Source organism: Hippoglossus stenolepis, chromosome 23 (assembly GCF_022539355.2).
Source record: "Hippoglossus stenolepis isolate QCI-W04-F060 chromosome 23, HSTE1.2, whole genome shotgun sequence".
Classification (NCBI taxonomy): Eukaryota; Metazoa; Chordata; class Actinopteri; order Pleuronectiformes; family Pleuronectidae; genus Hippoglossus; species Hippoglossus stenolepis.
Genome location: NC_061505.1, coordinates 4,377,530 through 4,396,713, shown reverse-complemented (window position 1 = coordinate 4,396,713; position 19,184 = coordinate 4,377,530). Strand labels below are relative to the sequence as shown.

Here is a 19,184-nt window from a genome sequence, read left to right as displayed (position 1 = left end):
GAGTGTGTGTGCTGGGAGTACTGGGTTTGGATGCTGTGTGGATGCGTGTCCCACTTGGCCTGGGGTTAAGGCAGCTGCGGTCAAATAACTGGGCTTCGCTCTGGCCAAAACCAGAGACTCCCATTCGAGGGAAGAATTAAGAGAATGATAATGAGGTGATTGGGGCCGGTGGAAAAAACAGGATGTTTGTGTTTTTGTGTGTATATGACATGCGAACGTGTGCACAGGCAAATTATGAGTATTTCTTTGTGCGACATTCCCACTTTTTTCTTTCCAGGGATTTTTCTTTTCCTTCTCACAGCTGAATGCATCAATCTTTTAAATGTCAGGTTTGGCCAGTTTGTTAATATAGAACCATTCAGACACAAGGAATTTCAAAGGAACTTCACAAAAGGGATAGAAACACGTTAGAAACCACAATCAGCGGAGAAGAGTGAGAACCTCCACTAAAGCCAACAGTCCCCTTGGATTCAAGCCACACAGATTTGTTCACACTTACAGATATCAGTCCTATAAATTAATTATTCCCTGTCAAAAAAAACAATGTTAAAGAAAGTAGTATAATATTCCTGGATAATAATTCTAAAGAACTGCAAGTGACTGGTTTAATGTCATTCACGTCTCACACAAACGTTTCTTTCCCTTTTTTCAGAGGTATTCCTTATTCTTGCTCACCCCTGTTCTCCTGTTCCATGCATCAGGAGTTGGTCACTTGCCAGGGCGGAAATTGCCACACACCACTTTGCCTTTCAACCCAGGCCCAAAAGAAATCATTCACTTTGCTCGTTGAGATCCTGAAGTCGAAATGACCCTCTTAGTTTCACTCCTTGTTTGAAAAACGGGGCGCAGGGAATGAGCTCAGCGGACGACACCGGAGAAAATCTTTACACTTCCCGACTCCGTAAAACACAGATGTCAGTAAACCCCCTCGACGGAAACAAATTAAACTCCAGACCTCTCCACCGACGCATCCATCGCGGTGTCTTTTTTTTTTCTGCCTTTAAAACATAAGATTAATTGTTCCCCAGTGAAGAGGTTTTTTAATTTAATGACTGCAGTAAGGAGGAGTGTGAGCTTGTTACAGGAATCAGATGTGTGGAGTCTACAGGAGCTGCTGTTCACTTATAAGGGCAAATTCCACCACTGCAGCTCCCAGTGTGCACATCTGAACAGTACACACACATAACATAGACTCAGTTAATGACATCAAGCATTTCAATGCTTCTTTTATGCGTTTTTGCAGGAAGTACTTTTTTAGATACGATACTTAAGGAGTACTGGCGCCTAAAGAGTTTAAAGAGAGCTGCATCGATTTCATCCGTGCTCGTCACCATTTTTTATTTGGAATGGAATTTGGCTCCGGTGCCGGATGATTATGTTCCCATTCTTAAATCGCACCTTAAAAGCTCAGATTTTTCAAACTGTGGAAAAAGCCGCCGCTGATCAGAACACCAGACGTTTTTCAATCCCTGAAAGAGAAGATGTGGTGAATCCCACATCTGGGAGCTGAAGACTTCCACCTCCGTTTCTCTCCGGAACAGAAATATTGAGTTGAAAATTACAGATGTAAATAATAACATTCGGACTCTATGCACCATTGGGATAAAGCATTCCAGCGTGCACGAAACCCAACATCTGGAATGTCGTCTTAATTAAAGATATGAAATATAATAAATCTTCATTAAAATGTCTAAACACAACTGGACCCATGATTTGTGTTGCATAGATTCTCATCATCTGACCTCCACTGATGTGAAGAGGTCTGTTGAATCTGTATAAAACAAACTGGACCATATCTTTTCTCTCAAAGAAAAAACAAAAGCACTTAAAATGTTTCTAATGCAAGTAATTTTAATGCATTATTACCAAAAATGAGCGTCACTGTTGGATGTGAGCATAAAGCAACTGCAGCTCTTTACACTGTTGGTCGTGAACACACACTTTCCTATACACACATCATGTTCACTCACTTCACACTCTGTTCTTTCCACTGTGCATCCACACACACACACACACCTACACACAGATTCCCTCTTACTTAAAATACTGCTCAGCAATTGATAGGTGCTGCTGACACCAGCCCTGTGTGTGTCTGTGTGCGTGCTAGTGTGTGTGTGTGTGTGTGTGTGTGAGTGGGCGGGGTCGGTCAGTGAGAGTTCAGAAACGATTGGCGAGGAGTCTTTGAAGAATAATTCCCTGTTGGCAGGGTGAAAGGTCGGCGAGGCGTCAGCGGGGACAGGATCTGTCTGTCAGCAGCTCCGCAGGCCTGCACTCAGCTGCCGTGATCCACTGTGGGTATGATTAGAAAACGGGGGGTTTCTCGATCTCACTGGAAAAGCTACGATTCCACGAGTATTTTAACCTTAGCACGTGGTTTGGGGATACAAGTTTCTCTATGTAATACAAAGTCTGTTTGAGCAGGTATAAGTATCGGGCACATTTTCTCGATAAACCATAAATTGATCCAAATAACTGAAATATAACCAGCGAGCGCACTCACACAATCAGGAACCTTGATTTCTGTGTCAGATCATTTGTAAGCATCAGTATTCATGAGGTGCTCTGTGTTGATCATTTATATAGTTGAAGGTGGGCGTGTGGAGGGCGGGATATACAGTGAGGCACGTTTCCAGGAGGATTGTGATGTATAAAGGGAACGTTACTTGCAGCTACGCATACCGGGGGTTTCTAAATATTATTTTCTCTGGTTTGCACAATTTTCAGCTTTTGTGCACATGTACAACAGAGTGTTTTATAAATGAAGCCCAAGGCAATTTAACAGCTCTGCAAAGGAAACAAAATCGTTGGTATTTCTGTGTTGCTATGTTCACTGCTAACATCTGCCAAACCGGTGTATCAGTTGGCACAAACATCCATTTATATCCAGATAAAAGAGAAGACTGGGTTTGATGATTGTAATTGTTATCTGTCTTATTGTGAAGGCCCGAAAGTCCCCTTAAATTCAATCATGCTGCACCTAACTACACACTCTTATAGATATCCATGAATTACTCCCTTGGAAATCAGTGAAAATGTCAAAAACACCTTCATCTCACAGTTATTAAAGAAAGTGATTAAAATTCATGATTAAAAAAGGATGATAAAAAAGTGATTAACAAATTCCTGGACCTGCTCTTTTTGGGTCCTTGTCCGTCCTTCCACCAAGTTTCAATAAAATCGGTTCTGTAGTTCTTGCGTCATCTAACCAACAGACCGACAAACAGCAGACAAACATAACTGTCTTGGCAGAAGTAAGAAATCAATCTCACACTTCTGAAAACCCGATTCGAGCTCACGGATCCATATAAAGTCGACGGCTTTGTAATTAAAGACAAAAATCCCAGACGTTCTTACAGAATATGGATTTATTTTGGCATCTTGAGATTAGGATTTACCAAAAGCGTCACACGTTGGCACCTGAGGAAACCAAAACTATTTCAAAGAGCCCGTAGTGGCAAACAAAATAACATGTTCTCATGGGCGAAGGCGTGTAGGCCTATTAGTAAACCACTTGCTATGCTGAGGTTAGAGTTCGATGGTGCCAGATTCGGTCGACTTGTTTTCTTTGGTGAGTGTGTGTCTGTGTGTGTGTGTGTGTGTGTGTGCGTGTGTTTATCAGACTGTGTGTCCGTTTGTGTGAATGACTGTGTGCGTAATTGGTACATGGATGTGAACCCGCAAACCGGCCTCCATCCTGTTTTTGTTTCTTTGTTTTGTCCCAGGTCTGATTGGGGGAAGATTTCGTTTTCTGGAAGTATTATTATTATTAATCAGTTCATGTTTAAAAAAGCCGTTAACTGGCAAAGAAACTCGTCCCTCAAGACGCACGGCCGATCACCCAGAACCCCCAACAATTTCCAGTGGAGAACACAGAAACGTACAAATATAATCAGTTATAATTCAGAGTATCTAACGTCCAAACACAGGTGTCTCCAAGCAACCGTATATTTGTATTAGTAATTTAGTGATTTTTTTTTTTTTTCAGAAGTACAGTACGTACATCATCTCATGATCCAAATTTCTCCTGATTTATGATGGGATTTAGAGTGTTTGTAGGAATCCAAAGCCAACTCCACACAATCTCCAAGCAATACCACCCAAAACGTCCTCCTCCTCCTCCTCCTCCTCCTCCTCCTCGTGTGACCTCCCAGCTCGATGCTTCCTCTCGATGCCATAAGGTCCAGTATAATTTATCTTTCCGACGAGGGCCCGGTCCAGAACAAACAGGAGAATCAATAAGTTGAAACCTCTCCATTAATCTGTACTACAAACACTGACGTCTCTCCAGTTACCTCCTCGTGCAGAGGAAATCTCCACCTCCAGCTGGTGCCAAGACAAACAAACGCCTCTGGAGAAGAAAACAGGGAGAGAGAGAGAGAGAGAGAGAGGAACACGAGGAAGAAATGCAACTGCAGCAACAACCGTCAACATAACGAAGGAAAATGCTGCGTCTGTCTGTGCAGTGTGGTCTGAGCTAAGTCTGGACGAGATGGGATTCATTTTCATGGATGTTTTAAGAAGGCGACAGTCCCCAAATCATTCCCTACGTCTAAGCACTTTCAACACGCCAGTCTGGAGTCGGGGAAAAGCAGCGCACGCCACCACACTGTTGTCTTTGTTTATATCCAAATCACGGCTCGGCCCCAGAGATGACGCTGCGGCTGCGCTGTGCTCGGTTAGTGAGGTGATGATCTCATGGATGTCACAAATATGACGTAAGTCGTGGTATCTCTCCCTCTACTCAATATAGGTCTGTTGAAAATAGCTTTTTATATCATATACAGCTTTAATTCAGGTTATAGACTAAAATATGTAAAATTAAGCATCAGGTTTATCAGGTTTTTATGCTGGATAGACAGATGGACATCAACCTGCTGATTGGGAGGCGGAGACACAGTTAGTCTAGTGACAGAGTGACTTCAATGAGTTTGAGACTTTGATTGAAATTTGAACAAAACTGCACAACAAGGAGAAAGTTATGTGATAAAAATGAGTCTATTTGGTGCTTAGATGCCGTGTGATGTCATCTTGTGTTAAAAGGGGATCAGGCTGTGTGTAGCGTTGAACCCCCGCCCACTGGTGACACTGGAGATTTGATGATGGGATGGAGAGATGCCGGGGATCTGGACGAGATGATGAGTGGACTCAGCTTGGCTCAGGGTGTCAGTGAGTCACAGAAGTGACAGTCGAGAGCGGAGAAGAGATTTGAAGTTTGACAGCAGCGACATGACTGGCGGATTGAGATTGAGGCCAAATCTGATTGGCTTGCTGGAAACCACCACAGGCAGCTGGGTGGTGCAGGGTTTGAAGTGGGTCATTCAGGGAGCTCTGTGCTGAAATGACAGCTGAATGAACGTTTTGACAGCTCATAAGCGATTGGCTCACGTCGAGAGCGATTGGATGACAACTTGGATGCGCTGGTGGAGCTTTGAGATAACGGAAACTGTGAACTATGCCGCAGTCATTGCACACGCCAAGTGTGACATCAACACAACGCCTTCTCCCTTTTTATACTCGCGGTGAAGTGCAGTCTTCTTCTAAGCGACGGGCGTCACCGCCAGAAAAAGTAAAAGAACAAGAAACGCTAAACAGAACCCTTTCAGCAGCACTTTGATCTCGTGCACGATTCTTTGCCTCATCAAACCGAGGTTTTTCTACAGTTTCCTGCAGAATCTCCATCCTGGGACCATCTGAGAAAGTCTATACTCACTCATCAATGAGGGATGTTTGTAGAGACAGACCTGTTTGCAGGCTTCTCAAAAAGTTAGGAGGTGCAGGAGCAGCCGAATTGATGCTCTTCGCCAGCAAAAATTATGTAATTTGTGGCGTGAGCGAGGACAGGAATGGCGAGCATCAACGTTATGTGGCATTTGCAGAAATCTGTCCTCCTGACTGAACACTCGCTGAGCTTCACTCGCTGAACTTTTCCTTTTGGTCGATGAATCAAGTTATAGTTTCAGCTCCTGACCTGTAACATATCAAGCAAACTGGTCTTCATCAGATTAAAAACATCAGCGAAGTCCAAAAATATACAAAGACTGAAACTGGCCGATGTCCTCGACATGCACTCCGTAATAAGTTTAATATTGTGCAGACCATGTTACCGTACATTTGCTTGGATAACATTCAAAATCCTAGTGCCCACAAAATTAAACAGATGAGATCTGATATGCAAAAGGAGGAACTCTGTAAAAACAGGCTTTGCTTTTTCACTTTACCATATATAGTCATATTGACAGATCTAAACCCTCCATTTAAATATTACAAATGTCAAACACATGCCATGAACATGGAAAACAGTTTAAAATGACTATGAATAACCAACATACATGACATGAGGCAGATTGCCAAGCCAGGCTGAGCCCGGCACCGTCCAACTGGCGCTCACACTCCAACTGCTCTTGTTATTCTTCCTCCCACTCAATCAAACCAGCTTTCCACCGTCCAATTACCCAGAACGCCGTGTCCGATCGGAGCACGGTCAGTGCCTGAACTGTTTCTCTCAGCATTTTTCGTTTACGGAGGCCAGTAGGGTGTGGTAATTGAATTGGTTTTCTCATTTGCCAGCCAAGATAGCCTTTTCCCCTTGGCGTCACATTGTGGAATTAGCTGCGCTCGCTCGCTCTCTCTCCGCGTGTCTCTCTCTCCCTCGCTCTCGTCGCCGCTCGTTTGAGTTGTCGAGTTTGATGAATGGTGTTGTGACAGAAGCCGTCGAGCTAACACACACAGCTGTCCAGCCGGCCGTGTCTGGCAATTAACCGACTGTCCGCACTCTCTTTTGCAACAATCTGGATGCAACACTGAGTCAGACTGGGTTCGCTTTGGGCCCAGTTACACGTCAGGCTTCACTGAAGATTTTTAAATCATTATGTCGTGGTGAGTCCGGCAGTATTTTCCTGTAATGGCTCTCCTGTTCTGGGAATAACTTTTCCATCCCTACTATTTTGCCAACTACACCCGAGACAGGTTAACAATTATCTGTGTAGTCTCTGTGTAACAGTGGTTTTCTAAACCTCTACTTTAAGCACCATGATTGATGGCTGATCTTTCTGAAAATATTGTTGTCCTTTGTGCGTCTACTTTTCTGAAAGTGCAGCCATGTACGGTTGTTTCATACGCCGGCAGTGTCGCAGGAGTTATGAAAGACTTAAACATACATTTGTTATATATTTATAATATTAATCGAAATGAAATTAGTCAGGAGATTATTGTTTTTCCAAATAATCTGCCCCTGGATCTCTTGATAGTAGAATTATGTTTCACTCATGTGGATATGACAACATATTTCCTATTTATTGGGGACTGGTCAAGACAAAGGTATTTATTATATCTTGGAAATAATGAATAATGCAAATATCTGTTCCACTGTCAGTTCCAGTAAGATTAGAGCTCAGATACGCAGAGTCCTGCAGAGGTCCAGCTGCTCCACACTGTCTTTAATAGACAGGAGCTGCAGATAGACGATGTACGCTGTCTGTTTGTTTCTGTGAAGAGTCGTCCTTCACTGTTTTCCTCTGTATCTGTCACTTAGGACTGTCAGGACACAGCTGGACAGCAGCTTGCATTCATCTGTCTGAACTGCAATAGTAGAGAAGTCATTCCCCATATAAACTTCTAAAGAAAAAAATACTGCGTTAAAATCCAGCACATTATTGTCCATTGACAGCGAACTGAGAATGCTTGGTTTGCAGAGCTTTTCCCAAAGTGTACCATGTGTTTTTGAGATAATCCATCACAGGACAAGTTTTATTAGCTTCCATGTGAGCAAACATCAGAGAACTTGCTCACATCAACTTTTTTAAAAACAAAGAAAAAGCAATGCTCTCCGACTGTGAGGTCTACATCCCTGGTTCTGGATGTTTCATTTAATGCAGAGAGTTTTTTAAACTTGCTTGATGATATGACATTTATGAGGTGGTTTGCCTGCTGAATGTGAGACGAGCTTCAAGTCTGTGCAAGTTGAATATCATCCCACACTGTCATGAACAGAAACTGACAAGGTAATAAATCAATCTAAAAAAGCTTTATTCAAGCACTTTCATACATGTTTATTGTAAATCCTAAAGGATTTGCAGTACAGATGCTGAAGCAGACAGCGCCACCTGTATGGCTCTTTGCTTCCTGGGTGGCCCTTTGTGGAAACTTCACTTCTAACCCCTGCTGTGCGGCATCCAGCCGAGCCAAGGAGGAACATGGAAAGTTAGAGAAACACAGATTATGTTGCGTGAAACAAACGTGTGAGAAGCAGGCAGCTTAATGGAATCAGGGCTTGAAGGCAAAAGGTGATTACACGTGCTTTACGTGTGCGCTCAAGTCCAAACACTTCAGGATTCATTCACTTCCAAAGTGGGAGAGTTAAAAGTTAGGAAACATGTTGAAAGCAGGGATTTTTCACTCATTAGACCAGGAAGTATCCCTGCAAGTGACCCAGTTCATCTCAAATATCCAAAGTATGTGTAACAGAGAAGTTGCTCAACAAATCCAGAGTGGAGTGGAGTGTGTGTAACTCACTTGTGTGCATGTTGTTCTGTCGGGGCCCCGCGGGCTTGTTGTTGTTATTCCTGCCACCCGGGCCAAGAGCAGATACCCTGTAAAAACAAGCGCTCTCGCTTCCGACCGACGGGGAGAAAGCTTTTTTCCGAACGGATGCACTCGGGTTGCGTTTCTCGTGCGCTGCAGAGGAATGTCTGCAAATAAGGGTTTTGTTTTTTTATTTTTAGAAGGTGGATCTCAGTGTAAATGATAGAGATGTCTCGTGCTGTGGTGCGGCCTTCGTTCTCTGTTAGTGACACGTGAGGAAACGGTGTGAGGTGAAGTCACCAGTGTGAGTTACCAAGGTTTTCATTTGATTCTCAGGCATGACGCTCACTTTTTATGCATTCATGACGAGGCTGCAAAGATTCACCGGTCAACATTGGTGTTTGCATATTTTTTTTTCTTCCATTTTATTAAACCTGATGTTGAGACAGATGTTTCCTTTTAACTTTATCGATACGCTGCACTTACAACGGAACCAACCGTTCATTGATCTTTGGAGCTGACGCTTAAAGCATCTCCAAGTGTTTCCTCTCCTACTTTGTACCAACCATATAAAAATGTTTTGGCAGCCAGTCGTCAGTAAAAGGAATGAAGAACAACGTTTGACTCGTATATGTTGACTTCAGATCATTAACCAGCTTTGCTTGACTCCAGGTGGGTTCCGGCTCGGATCAAAGTCTCAGTCGGGGCTGATTGGAGGCTGAAGCAGCATGTTGGTGATCGGGGTGCGGCTCATTCAGAATTCAGAATCGCTGCCATGCATATATAAGCCTTTGATTAGCAGCTGGAGCACCTTGGCACCAGCGTCGGCCCCTCAAGGTGTGGAAAGGTTTCCTAGTCCTCGGTGCCAAGTGCAGCGTGGGGCCTGCGTTTGAAGTGTGCGATCATACAAGCATCTGCTCGGAGATGTCGAGTCTTTGAGGATGAGGACTCACCTTGTCATCACCGGACTGAAGGTTTTATTAATATGGGTCATTAATATCCTGGGTTCATATAAGGAGCGAAAGTCTGTGCAGTAGCGATTTATGGATGGAGCCGCAGGAGCGAGGTTCCGCCGATGCACAAGCTCAGCCAATCACGAGCTAGTCTCAGCTGTCAATCACGACATTTAACTCGTTTTTATAGCACAAAATAACTTATTGAAACCAAATGACAGAATTTTTGAAAAACACCATATTTAACCCGTACTTTGACTTTTTAATTTGCTCAATGTCCCATCCACTAACATGGAAGAGGAGGGGTTGATGACATGTACTGCAGCCAGCCACCAGGGGGCGATTGAGAAACTATAGCGTCACTTTTGGGGAGCTGTCATGTCGTCTTATCTTTATACACAGTCAATGAATAAAACACGTGTTTTTTACAGTATTTGTACACTAGTATCCTCCCTATCTATTTACTCGACTCCTTTGTGTACAGTTTACTATTTATGTGTGTAAATCGGACTCTACTGCACATGTGGAGCGTCCTCTCTCCCTTCTGCCTCTTGCCAAAGTCCCGGGCGTCTTGGAGCGGAGATGGATTCCCCCGGCCCTCTGGTCCCCGCGCTATCACCGCTGCTCGGACAGATATCATCAGCTCCACAGCAGACACACACACACTCAAACTGTCCCACTGCTGCAGGCGCATTATCTCTTCTGTGGACCGACGCTGGCATTGAAGGCTCTGCCAAGTGTGTAATTGAAAAAATGCACAGGAAGGACAACAGAGAGAGGCCCTGAGCAAACAGAGGGAAGACAACAACCAAACCCCCCCCACACACATTACTTTGTGTAGCTTTTCAAGGAAGATTTTTAGGATTCGATACACGAGAACAAACGACTTGCAGTTGTAATAACTTTTATAGCACGTTGGCCGAGTCTCACACACGTCTGTCAACCTTTTGAAGTCCTCTTCACTTCTTCTTTGATCCCTTTGATCTCACCGAATTATTGTTGTGTGGGATTGATCAGAGAAAGTGTGTCATTTTTACGGGAAAAATTAGACAAACTTTAGATAACCTTTCATAATGCTTGTATTATCAATCACTTGGAAGTTTTTATTCACTCATGTTCTCTTCTCCATGTGCGAATCATATCTTCTTGTACAAACACAAACTGAATGTGTTTCATTTATCTGCTGTCACTGTTAACAGCCTGTATGAATTTGTTTGGTAGATGCTATCGCTGCGGTTTTACATGCTACCCTATGTTATCATCTATTTTTTCGGTGTTTGAAGGTCAACGACGCTGGGATCTCGCAAAATATATGGTTTTGCTTTGAATACATTATTATATTTTATTAAAAACGATGTCGTGATAATCATCTTGTGTCCTGGGACAATACACACGCCTTGAACTGTAAGGTGCATGCAGAGAGTTGCTGTAAAGTGCACCCCCTTCCCACACACAGGCTCCTGCGGTCGCCTTTATGTTAATACTCTAACCTAAAGTATGTGGAGACTATTCACAAGGCTGTTATTAGTGGGTATGCATGCGTATATGCTCCGTTTGGTGGCATCTCCGCACTTGCTAACACCAACCACTGACTCGGAGCCAGCGCAGAACCCACTGTGACCCCAGCAGCGCTACTTTGAGCCCGACGCCTAATAAAACATAAAGAGGAGACGACGACAATCACTGTTGCATGAAAAGACCTTAAATGACACAAACATCCCTGAGCAGGCGGCGGGTGCAGGAGCCAGGGAGGACCAGGGAGGGTGCGGTGGCAGCCCGACGGGGTGCACCGACAGCTGGGTTGTGAGTGCAGCGGGCGGCCCGGAGCTTTGAGGATCAGAGAAAACCAGGCTCACCCTCCTCTCTATTCTCTCTCTCTCCCTCCATCCTCCTTCTCCCTCCTTCACTCCCTCGCCTCATGGGCTCTGTAATTATGTTCGCTGCTTGAAGCTCGGCCAATTAGACAATAAAGACTTTCTCTCGTGCTCCCTTTCCCTCGGCGGTCACACCCTTTGCCCGTCTCCACTCTCCTCACCTCATGTGTAGCTGTTAGATCCTGCTCGGACTCGCACACATCCTTTGTTTTCATCCCGTCTTTACAATATACTCATGACCTTCCCGCCTCTCAGTGTAAGTGAGTGAATATCTGTCCCACTTACTTCATCCTTTCCCTTTTCATCCTTTGTTTACTGGTGTTCATCCACATACCCTCTTAAGCCTAATTTAAAACACACTTATAACAAAACCAGACACGTTCAGCTTGGCCTCCCCGGCAAAGCATAGCAGATGGTCCCCGTTATTTTTTATTTTTTCTTCTTTACTCCAGAGAAAATAAAGATATGTTTCTCTCACTTTAATGTCCTGTCCAATTGTATGTGGTGGATTGTAAACGGTGGCTAAAGTTAGTTTGGGAACTATAGCCGGTGTCTGGGGCGGACACAGCAGCCCGGTCTGTGTTGCCCGGTGGTTTTCGACCACTGGCAGGCAGTCTGTACTCTGCAGGAGAAATAACTACAATTGTCGAGCGTTCTCCTCTTTTTTCCCCTCGTCCCTCCTCCCCGCGCTGCCCTCGCTGCCTGTCCTGCTGATGTCGGGTTTTGAGGAAACCTAGAATTGAGGGCTGTTTTTAGTGGTCGTGTGTGACGTTGTTCGTTATTGAATTTAGTCATGTCACCAGAGCCGGAGCTATGTTGGTAACGTGCTGGCAGGGCGAGCGATGCGTGGGACGTGTGTATTTGAATGGTCGACCTTTGCAATAAATACAGGACCAGCATGAGTTCATTAACTCAAAGGCACAAAAACGACTCTCTTCACAGATTCCAGAATCTTTGGAAGCGCACAACTTATTTGAACTATTAAGATTGAAGTCCACTTTTCTTCTTTTAATCAAATTTTGATATGAGCAAAATCTCAAATTCCAATAGATTAAAATCTACTGTAGATAGCGACACATATTCCTGTACTTATTACTCGTACACTTTCTTAACAGCCTAAAATTGAGCCCTGTCTTTGCAGAGTGATTTTTTTTTTTGCACATGTTGTGTTGCATGCAAAATCCTCTGGCAAAGTCCGGGGTTTGTTTTCAGCTCTCGACTGTGGCTCTCATCCGCAGACTCTCTCCGTGCTGTTTGACAAGATTCTCGCATAGGTGGTTAAAGAGGATTGTAGAGTTTGAATCTGTGTGGGGTTATAATTTAGTTATTTTAGTTAGTTGTAATTTTTCACGTCCATGTGACAGAAGTAGTCCCTCTGTCTTTGCAGCGAGAACATAACTCCTTCTGTGTCACGTTGACTCTCCTCCGTGTTTGCTTGTGTTGCAAATTTTCTGCAGCTGCATCTGAGAGTTATCTGTGACACATGGAAATCAACATAATATGAATTTTTCCGGTCCTCACACAATCGTATTACTTTTGCACTCTAGTTGTTGAGTTTCATTTACAGTGAAACTCCTTTTTCATGTTTAACCAACGTAAAGAAAGTTGTGTAAAGACTTGATTCATACTTAATGAGTTTTTATATTTTCCTTTCCAACAGCAAATCCTGCGTCACTCTCGCGCGAACGCCACCAAGGTCATTTTCCTGATCACCGACGGCTACTCCAACGGCGGAGACCCTCGGCCGGTGGCGGCAGCTCTGAGGGAACGCGGCGTGGAGATCTTCACTCTGGGCATCTGGCAGGGCAACATCCGGGAGCTCCACGACATGGCCTCGCACCCCAAAGACCAGCACTGCTACCTGGTGCACAACTTCGCAGAGTTCGAGGCGCTGGCTCGTCGAGCGCTGCACGAAGGTGAGAGAAACAGATGGGGGGGGGTTATGGGATAAACTCAAACTGCTTTTATTTTACATCTTTTAAAGACAGGATCACAGCCCTCTGGGGGTCACGTAAACCCGAATCAAAAGAAACATCTGCGATTTCACTACACAGCTGCATCAAATCTCACCCTTTTCCCACGTACACAATTTAACTGCACAAGGTAGTTCTAAGTTTGAGTGAATTAAAGTTCACGCTGCTGGTTTTCTCTTTGAAGCCTCGCTGCTCCCATCGTCACCATTTGACCTGCAGTAATATTTATTAAATGAAGGTTGGACCCTGTTAAAATTCAGTGTTTACATAGAAAGGGAATGGACAATATTTTATAACGGAATCTGACAACGTGGATTTTTCTGGGATGTGCTGCCAGCAGCTATTAGTCCTCACTTCTCCACAGATTGGACAGAACAAGGCACCTTTCCCACACTTGACGGGAACTTCCCTCAAATTGGTGAAAAGAAAAAAAGGATTCAGTCAGGGCTTTAAAACTTAAACTGTCGCCACAAAATGTCAAAGTTAACCACAGAGTGTGAAGCAAGCTGTAAATCATGCACACGCACTGTACATGCATGTTCACACACAGAAGCAGAGATCTGTGCAATCTTCTTCCTCATCCTCTTCTGCATTATTCTTCGTTTTCGTCTTCTTCTTCGCAGTCTTCCTCTTCATCGCCTCCTTTCCCTGCGCTCCCTCTCTACCTTCCTGTTCTCTCAATTACAGGAAAATAAAAAAGGAGCAGGTTGACGTGCAGAGAAACGGCTGAAGTTTCCATTTTGCCCTCGGCTCCCAACTTCTAATTGCAGTCTCAAACCATTTCTTTTGATTTATGGCCTTTTATTAGTCACTGCTGTGTTTTGGAGCAGTTTATACTCTGGGGAAAAAAAGGATATGGCCATTTGCTCCCTTAGCCAGTTGTACATGTGTGGCTTGTAGGTGCTGCACTTTTTTTATTTATACACTTCAGAAGTCCAGCCTGTAGCCAGTCTCAATTACATAATGGACAGAACAGGAAACAGAGGGTTTGAGACTTTCCCTTTGCAAATTAGTGTTATTCATTTCATCATCATTATGTGAAATAGATAAACTCCAGCAACACAGTATTAAGAACAACTTTAGTGATGACTTTTGACTTGCTGTTGCTGGATTTTTTTTACTCCTAGGACCATTTTCATGCACTTTGCAAGGATATGAAATGCCAGAAACTCCCACTTTCAACCTAATATATCTTTTGCATATTTTATATATCAGTCTCACTCACAGTAAATTGTGTGTTTGCCAGGTGGTGTAATCTGATCCCACGGTGTGTTTGTTCCCCCCCCCACAGACCTCCCCACAGGAGACTACATCCAGGAGGACCTGTCCCGCTGCTCCTCTCTGTGCGAAGCGGGCAGGGACTGCTGCGACGTGATGGCGAGCTGCAAGTGCGGCACACACACCGGCCAGTACGACTGCATCTGCGAGAAGGGATACTACGGGAAGGGGCTGCAGCACGAGTGCACAGGTAGGACAGAGGGAGGAACACCGCCGTCGTGTCAGGGTGTCGGCAGCCATTGCTCCTTTTTTAATGGTCTCAACGAGCTCTTTGTCTAATTTGTGTTTCAGTCTTGAAGGGCCTCTCCTCTTTGGGAGGTGTGCATGTTTTAATGATTTAAAGGGACATATCAGGAGAGTTAGAGTTTTAATTTGGAGCAGCTATGTTTCTATGTATGTGTATATTTTATTTTTGTGTGCATCTAGAAAGGCGAATGAGTAAAGATTATTTATAAATTGTGGAAAAATACACCTTAGATTTTACTTAAACTTAAATTGAATCAGTTATTCTGTGGAATTGCAAGATTTCGCTGCTTCTCCCGTCCTCTTGAGAAGCTTCCTACATTGAAACAGTCCCTAACTTGAGCAGTAGCAGCCTCTGTCTCATTTTCCTTCTGCGTTTGAGCCTCTCATTCACACGGAAGCAGCCTTTAAAGGCACAAAAACTGAGATTTTTACGAACTTGCCCTTGTCTTTGCCTCCGTCACCGTCTCCACCTTGTCGGGACCGCTTGGCCTCAGGTTGCCGTTGAGCTCACTGTGGGCGAAAGTAAAAATAAGCAGCCTCTCCACTTAACGCCGTGTGAGTCGTCCGCAGGGCAGATCGCTATCAGCAGACCCAATAATGTGGGCGGGCGTGGAGGTCTGAGACAGCGATATGTTTGTGTGTGTTCAGGACCTCGGCGACCTTCCCTCACCTCTGACTCCCAGCTGCACGGTCACATCCTGTTCTCCACCTTCAGCCTCCTCCTCTAAATCTCAGCTCGTGCGTCCATTTCTTTCTGCTCCACACTCAACGCTAAACGCTGCTGTCATTTTAGAACTAACTGCCTTTTCTCTGTGGCTCTTATTGCTTCGCCTCCCACTTCTGTTTCATACATATCCATCTGAGGAACTAAGACATCTGCTTCATGTGTTGCCAGAGGGCTTTGCCTTTTACCCTTGTGTTCTTTACTACTGGTTATTTATAATGTCTGGGGCTTTAGGACTTATTATTTTATGGTTGCACACAAACGTGACTTTAGATAAGAGCATCGGCAAAATGCATGTGTTTGTGTGTGACCATAAACAGTTACTTTTAGATGGCGTCTCTCCGTGCATATGTATCTGGGGGTGCACACATTTGAAAATGGCTTTTTGTCTTCTCTTCCTCTCAAATGCAAACATTTACTTCTCATCTTTCCTGAAATCTCCTCCGACTGCCCTTGACATCTGAAAATATGATTTTATGTAATCTCATTTGACTCCACAGTGTTTTATTTAATGGGAGAACAATGGAGCAGTGTCAATCTAGATTCTCTTTCTGACTCTCTTTCTTATTGATCCCCAGACCAACATACTGGTTTTGTCTCTGCTTTTGTGAGGAGGAGGAGGAGGAGGAGGAGGGGGGGGGCTCTTTTATGTGGTTAAATTCCACTGAAATATATTTCTGTTGAAAGATCCCACCACAGAAGTGACAGATGATCAATGTGGCATCGCATTAATTATGTTTCGCTTGAGTGTGTTGCCTAAAATAATCCCTGCAGCCAATCAAGTTAAAACACTTGGCAGCGACGGGCCGTTCTCGGGTCTGTTGAAGCTCCACGTTGCACAGAGTAATGTTGCAATGATGCAGGTGGTCTCTCAGTCGTTAAAGTGTAAATGTTCGAGGCTGAGTATTCAAACTCGCAGAGGAGCCCAGCAGAACAACTAACAGATGCACTGGCTGGTGTGTGTGCGTGTGTGTGCGTGTGTGTGTGTGTGTGTGTGTGTGTGTGTGTGTGTGTGTGTGTGTGGTGTGTGTGTGTGTGTGTGTGTGTGTGTGTGTGTGTGTGTGTGTGTGTGTGTGTGTGTGTGTGTGTGCGTGTGCGTGTTACACGTCAGTCATTGAGACGGCTCACCCTCTGTGCAGGGGAGACAGGTGGGAGGGGCGCTGAGTCCACAAGAGAAACACAACCAGGCCCTCGAGGTCCGACTCTTCGTACCCACATGTTTTCAGTTCACAATCAGATAACGTGCGGAAAAGAAGAGAACGAGGAGACATTTAAACGACAAGTAATTCAGATTAGGGTTCAGAATTCACTGAGAGAAAACGAGATGACAGGAGGGGGAAGAATTTGCGAGGCGAGCGCCAAAGTAAAGGGCATCGGGGTCAACGTGCCAAGAAAGCACGCCTCCTTAATGCTTATCAGATGTCGTCGAGACCGGAGCCCGTTCTGCTTATTAATGTGTTTTAATGGTTTAATTAATAGCAGAGCGCAGACTGCAGAGCGCAGACTGCAGAGTTGGCTCGGCGGGTCGAAAGGGAAGGAAGGACACGGCGAGGAGCTGCAACCGCAACTGGGGACGGCTTCCTCTGTCTGTCTCCGTCTCCTCGTCTCTTATATTATGAGGAGTGGGGAATTTCATTGTCAACACTCGAGTGTCTGTAAGTCATCGTCGGAGAGTGTGCAGGCCAGTGTGTCACAGTGCTGCTGTTGTAGATTTGTTGGCAGGCCACGGCTCTGTTCACCTCCATTTTGGTTTTCTTAACTGGTGTGAAATACCCTTGTATGTGTTTCTGAGCTCTGCATTTATAGAGGGTTTTATTCTCTAATAACTTAAAAGGCTTTTTTGCAAAGTAACAGTGGCTCCAAAACCAATTAGATTTGCGGTGGAAGGAGTACGTAACCAAGGAACATGCAAGTAAACTCCACAAGCTCCTGCTGTTCTCCAGCGTCTTGCTTTAATATTCTCCTGCTTCAACCTCAGTGGGCTTGGCCGAACAGTGGGTGTTATGTGAATTATGGGGAGGCTCTGTGCTTCAGTAATGGCAGACGGACACACTGCCAGCGTTTTGTCACTCTGGTTTGTGTAAGCTCGACAGTGGGTGTCTTCAGGTGAAGGTTTGAAAAGGGTTTTATGCTTCTCAGATTTTGTTTTCTCACATCATGGGCCTGTCAGACAATTATTATTATCTTTGGCTGAAGGGCTCCGCTGGAAACACTGTCCAAGTCCCTCCAGAGCACAGCCGTGTTGTTTATGAATCTGTCGACAGCCAAGTGAAACAGCCTCTTCCACAAAACACGACTGGAATCCCATCAGATAGAAGCGGGCGATGAACCTGGATCCTGCGCAGAAACAGAACACTGTTGTTTCTCTCTAATACCGATTTCAAGCTCTCGATATCTCTATCACGGAGGATCACCGGAGGAATGGGGGAGCAGATAAGAGACGTGGGGGGTGCAGGGGCGGGGGGTAACATGTTTTCCTCCTGTCACACATTCTGTCTTATCAGCTTCTCCTGTAGCCAGAGAGAGGGACAGGAGCTCTGGACTGTGTTAACGTGGTGTCAGTCGGGCTTTGTTCTGCTCAGGCCTGCTTTGCTGGGGATGGATGGAGGAGGGGGGAGAGATAGAGAGAGGTAAAGAACATGAAGAAAAGAAAGGAATGACCACGAAGAAAAGTCAAGAATTAAGTCTGTTTACTATTTAGTGTATCGCTCTTTCTCTTCTCTTTAAACATCCATCAGTTTTGTTTGTTGATGGATGATTTGTACTGTGGGACGCGAGGAGCCAGATGATTTACTGTCATTGGGACATGAACTGCTGACTGGAATACTGTGAGTGGAACAAAACATTTCTTCAGAACTGATCCTGGAAGAATTGCACAATGTTTGCTAAATTAATTTCATAACAGCCTCTTGATCCCAAGAGGAGACGCGTGGCCGTGGTGTTGCTCCGACTCGACCCTGAAGGCAGCACATCCGTCTCTCTGTGGACGGACTGCAGCAGTCTGTCGCAAGCGGCTGTGAGCGCACGTGCATTGTAAATATTTGCGGTGTGGATGTAAACGGCTGAGAGAGGGGAATCCTCGAGGTGGACATAAATTCAGCAGAGGAATTAAAATGCCAAGAGGAGAGGTGGGATTTGCTCAGTGTAATGAAAAGACCATGAACAGTGTAGAAAGAGGAGGAATGTTGCAATCATCACTTCTTTTCTTCTCGGCCTTTGTCCGTACGTTACTCTCTTCCACGTTCAGAATGAAATTTAAAGACGAAGCTACCGAGGATCAATGTTTTGGTGAACTCTGGAGGAATGCTCTTGAACTCGACACCACGTCGGTTATCGCTGTCTCAGACACTCTGCAGCTCATCTCGCTCCAGGCAGTCACGTTAACCGTGACGCCGACACTTACTTACACACAGCAGCACACACATACTGCTCGGGGATTAACACATACGCACAGCCATGTGTTTTTTGGCGTGCTTTGCATGCCCACACCTCTGACCCATTAAAATATACCATTCAAGGATGTGACGCGTACCAGATGCCTGTCTGAAGAGGCAGCGGTGCAGAGTCTGTTTATACCACCTGGGACGGCTCATCCACGTATCGGCATAGTCGAAAC

At 44.8% G+C, this 19,184-nt stretch overlaps 1 protein-coding gene across 2 annotated transcripts in view; it reads left to right on the top strand.

Annotated features, from left to right (window-relative positions):
* The window catches only part of svep1 (sushi, von Willebrand factor type A, EGF and pentraxin domain containing 1), a 76,886-nt gene that overhangs the window by 12,628 nt on the left and 45,074 nt on the right, over positions 1–19,184 (top strand). For both annotated transcript variants that reach the window (XM_035148583.2, XM_035148581.2), the window contains exons 2-3: positions 13,008–13,263; positions 14,612–14,788. In XM_035148583.2, the coding sequence (XP_035004474.2) occupies positions 13,008–13,263; positions 14,612–14,788 (433 nt within the window). The remainder of the gene's footprint in view (positions 1–13,007; positions 13,264–14,611; positions 14,789–19,184) is intronic.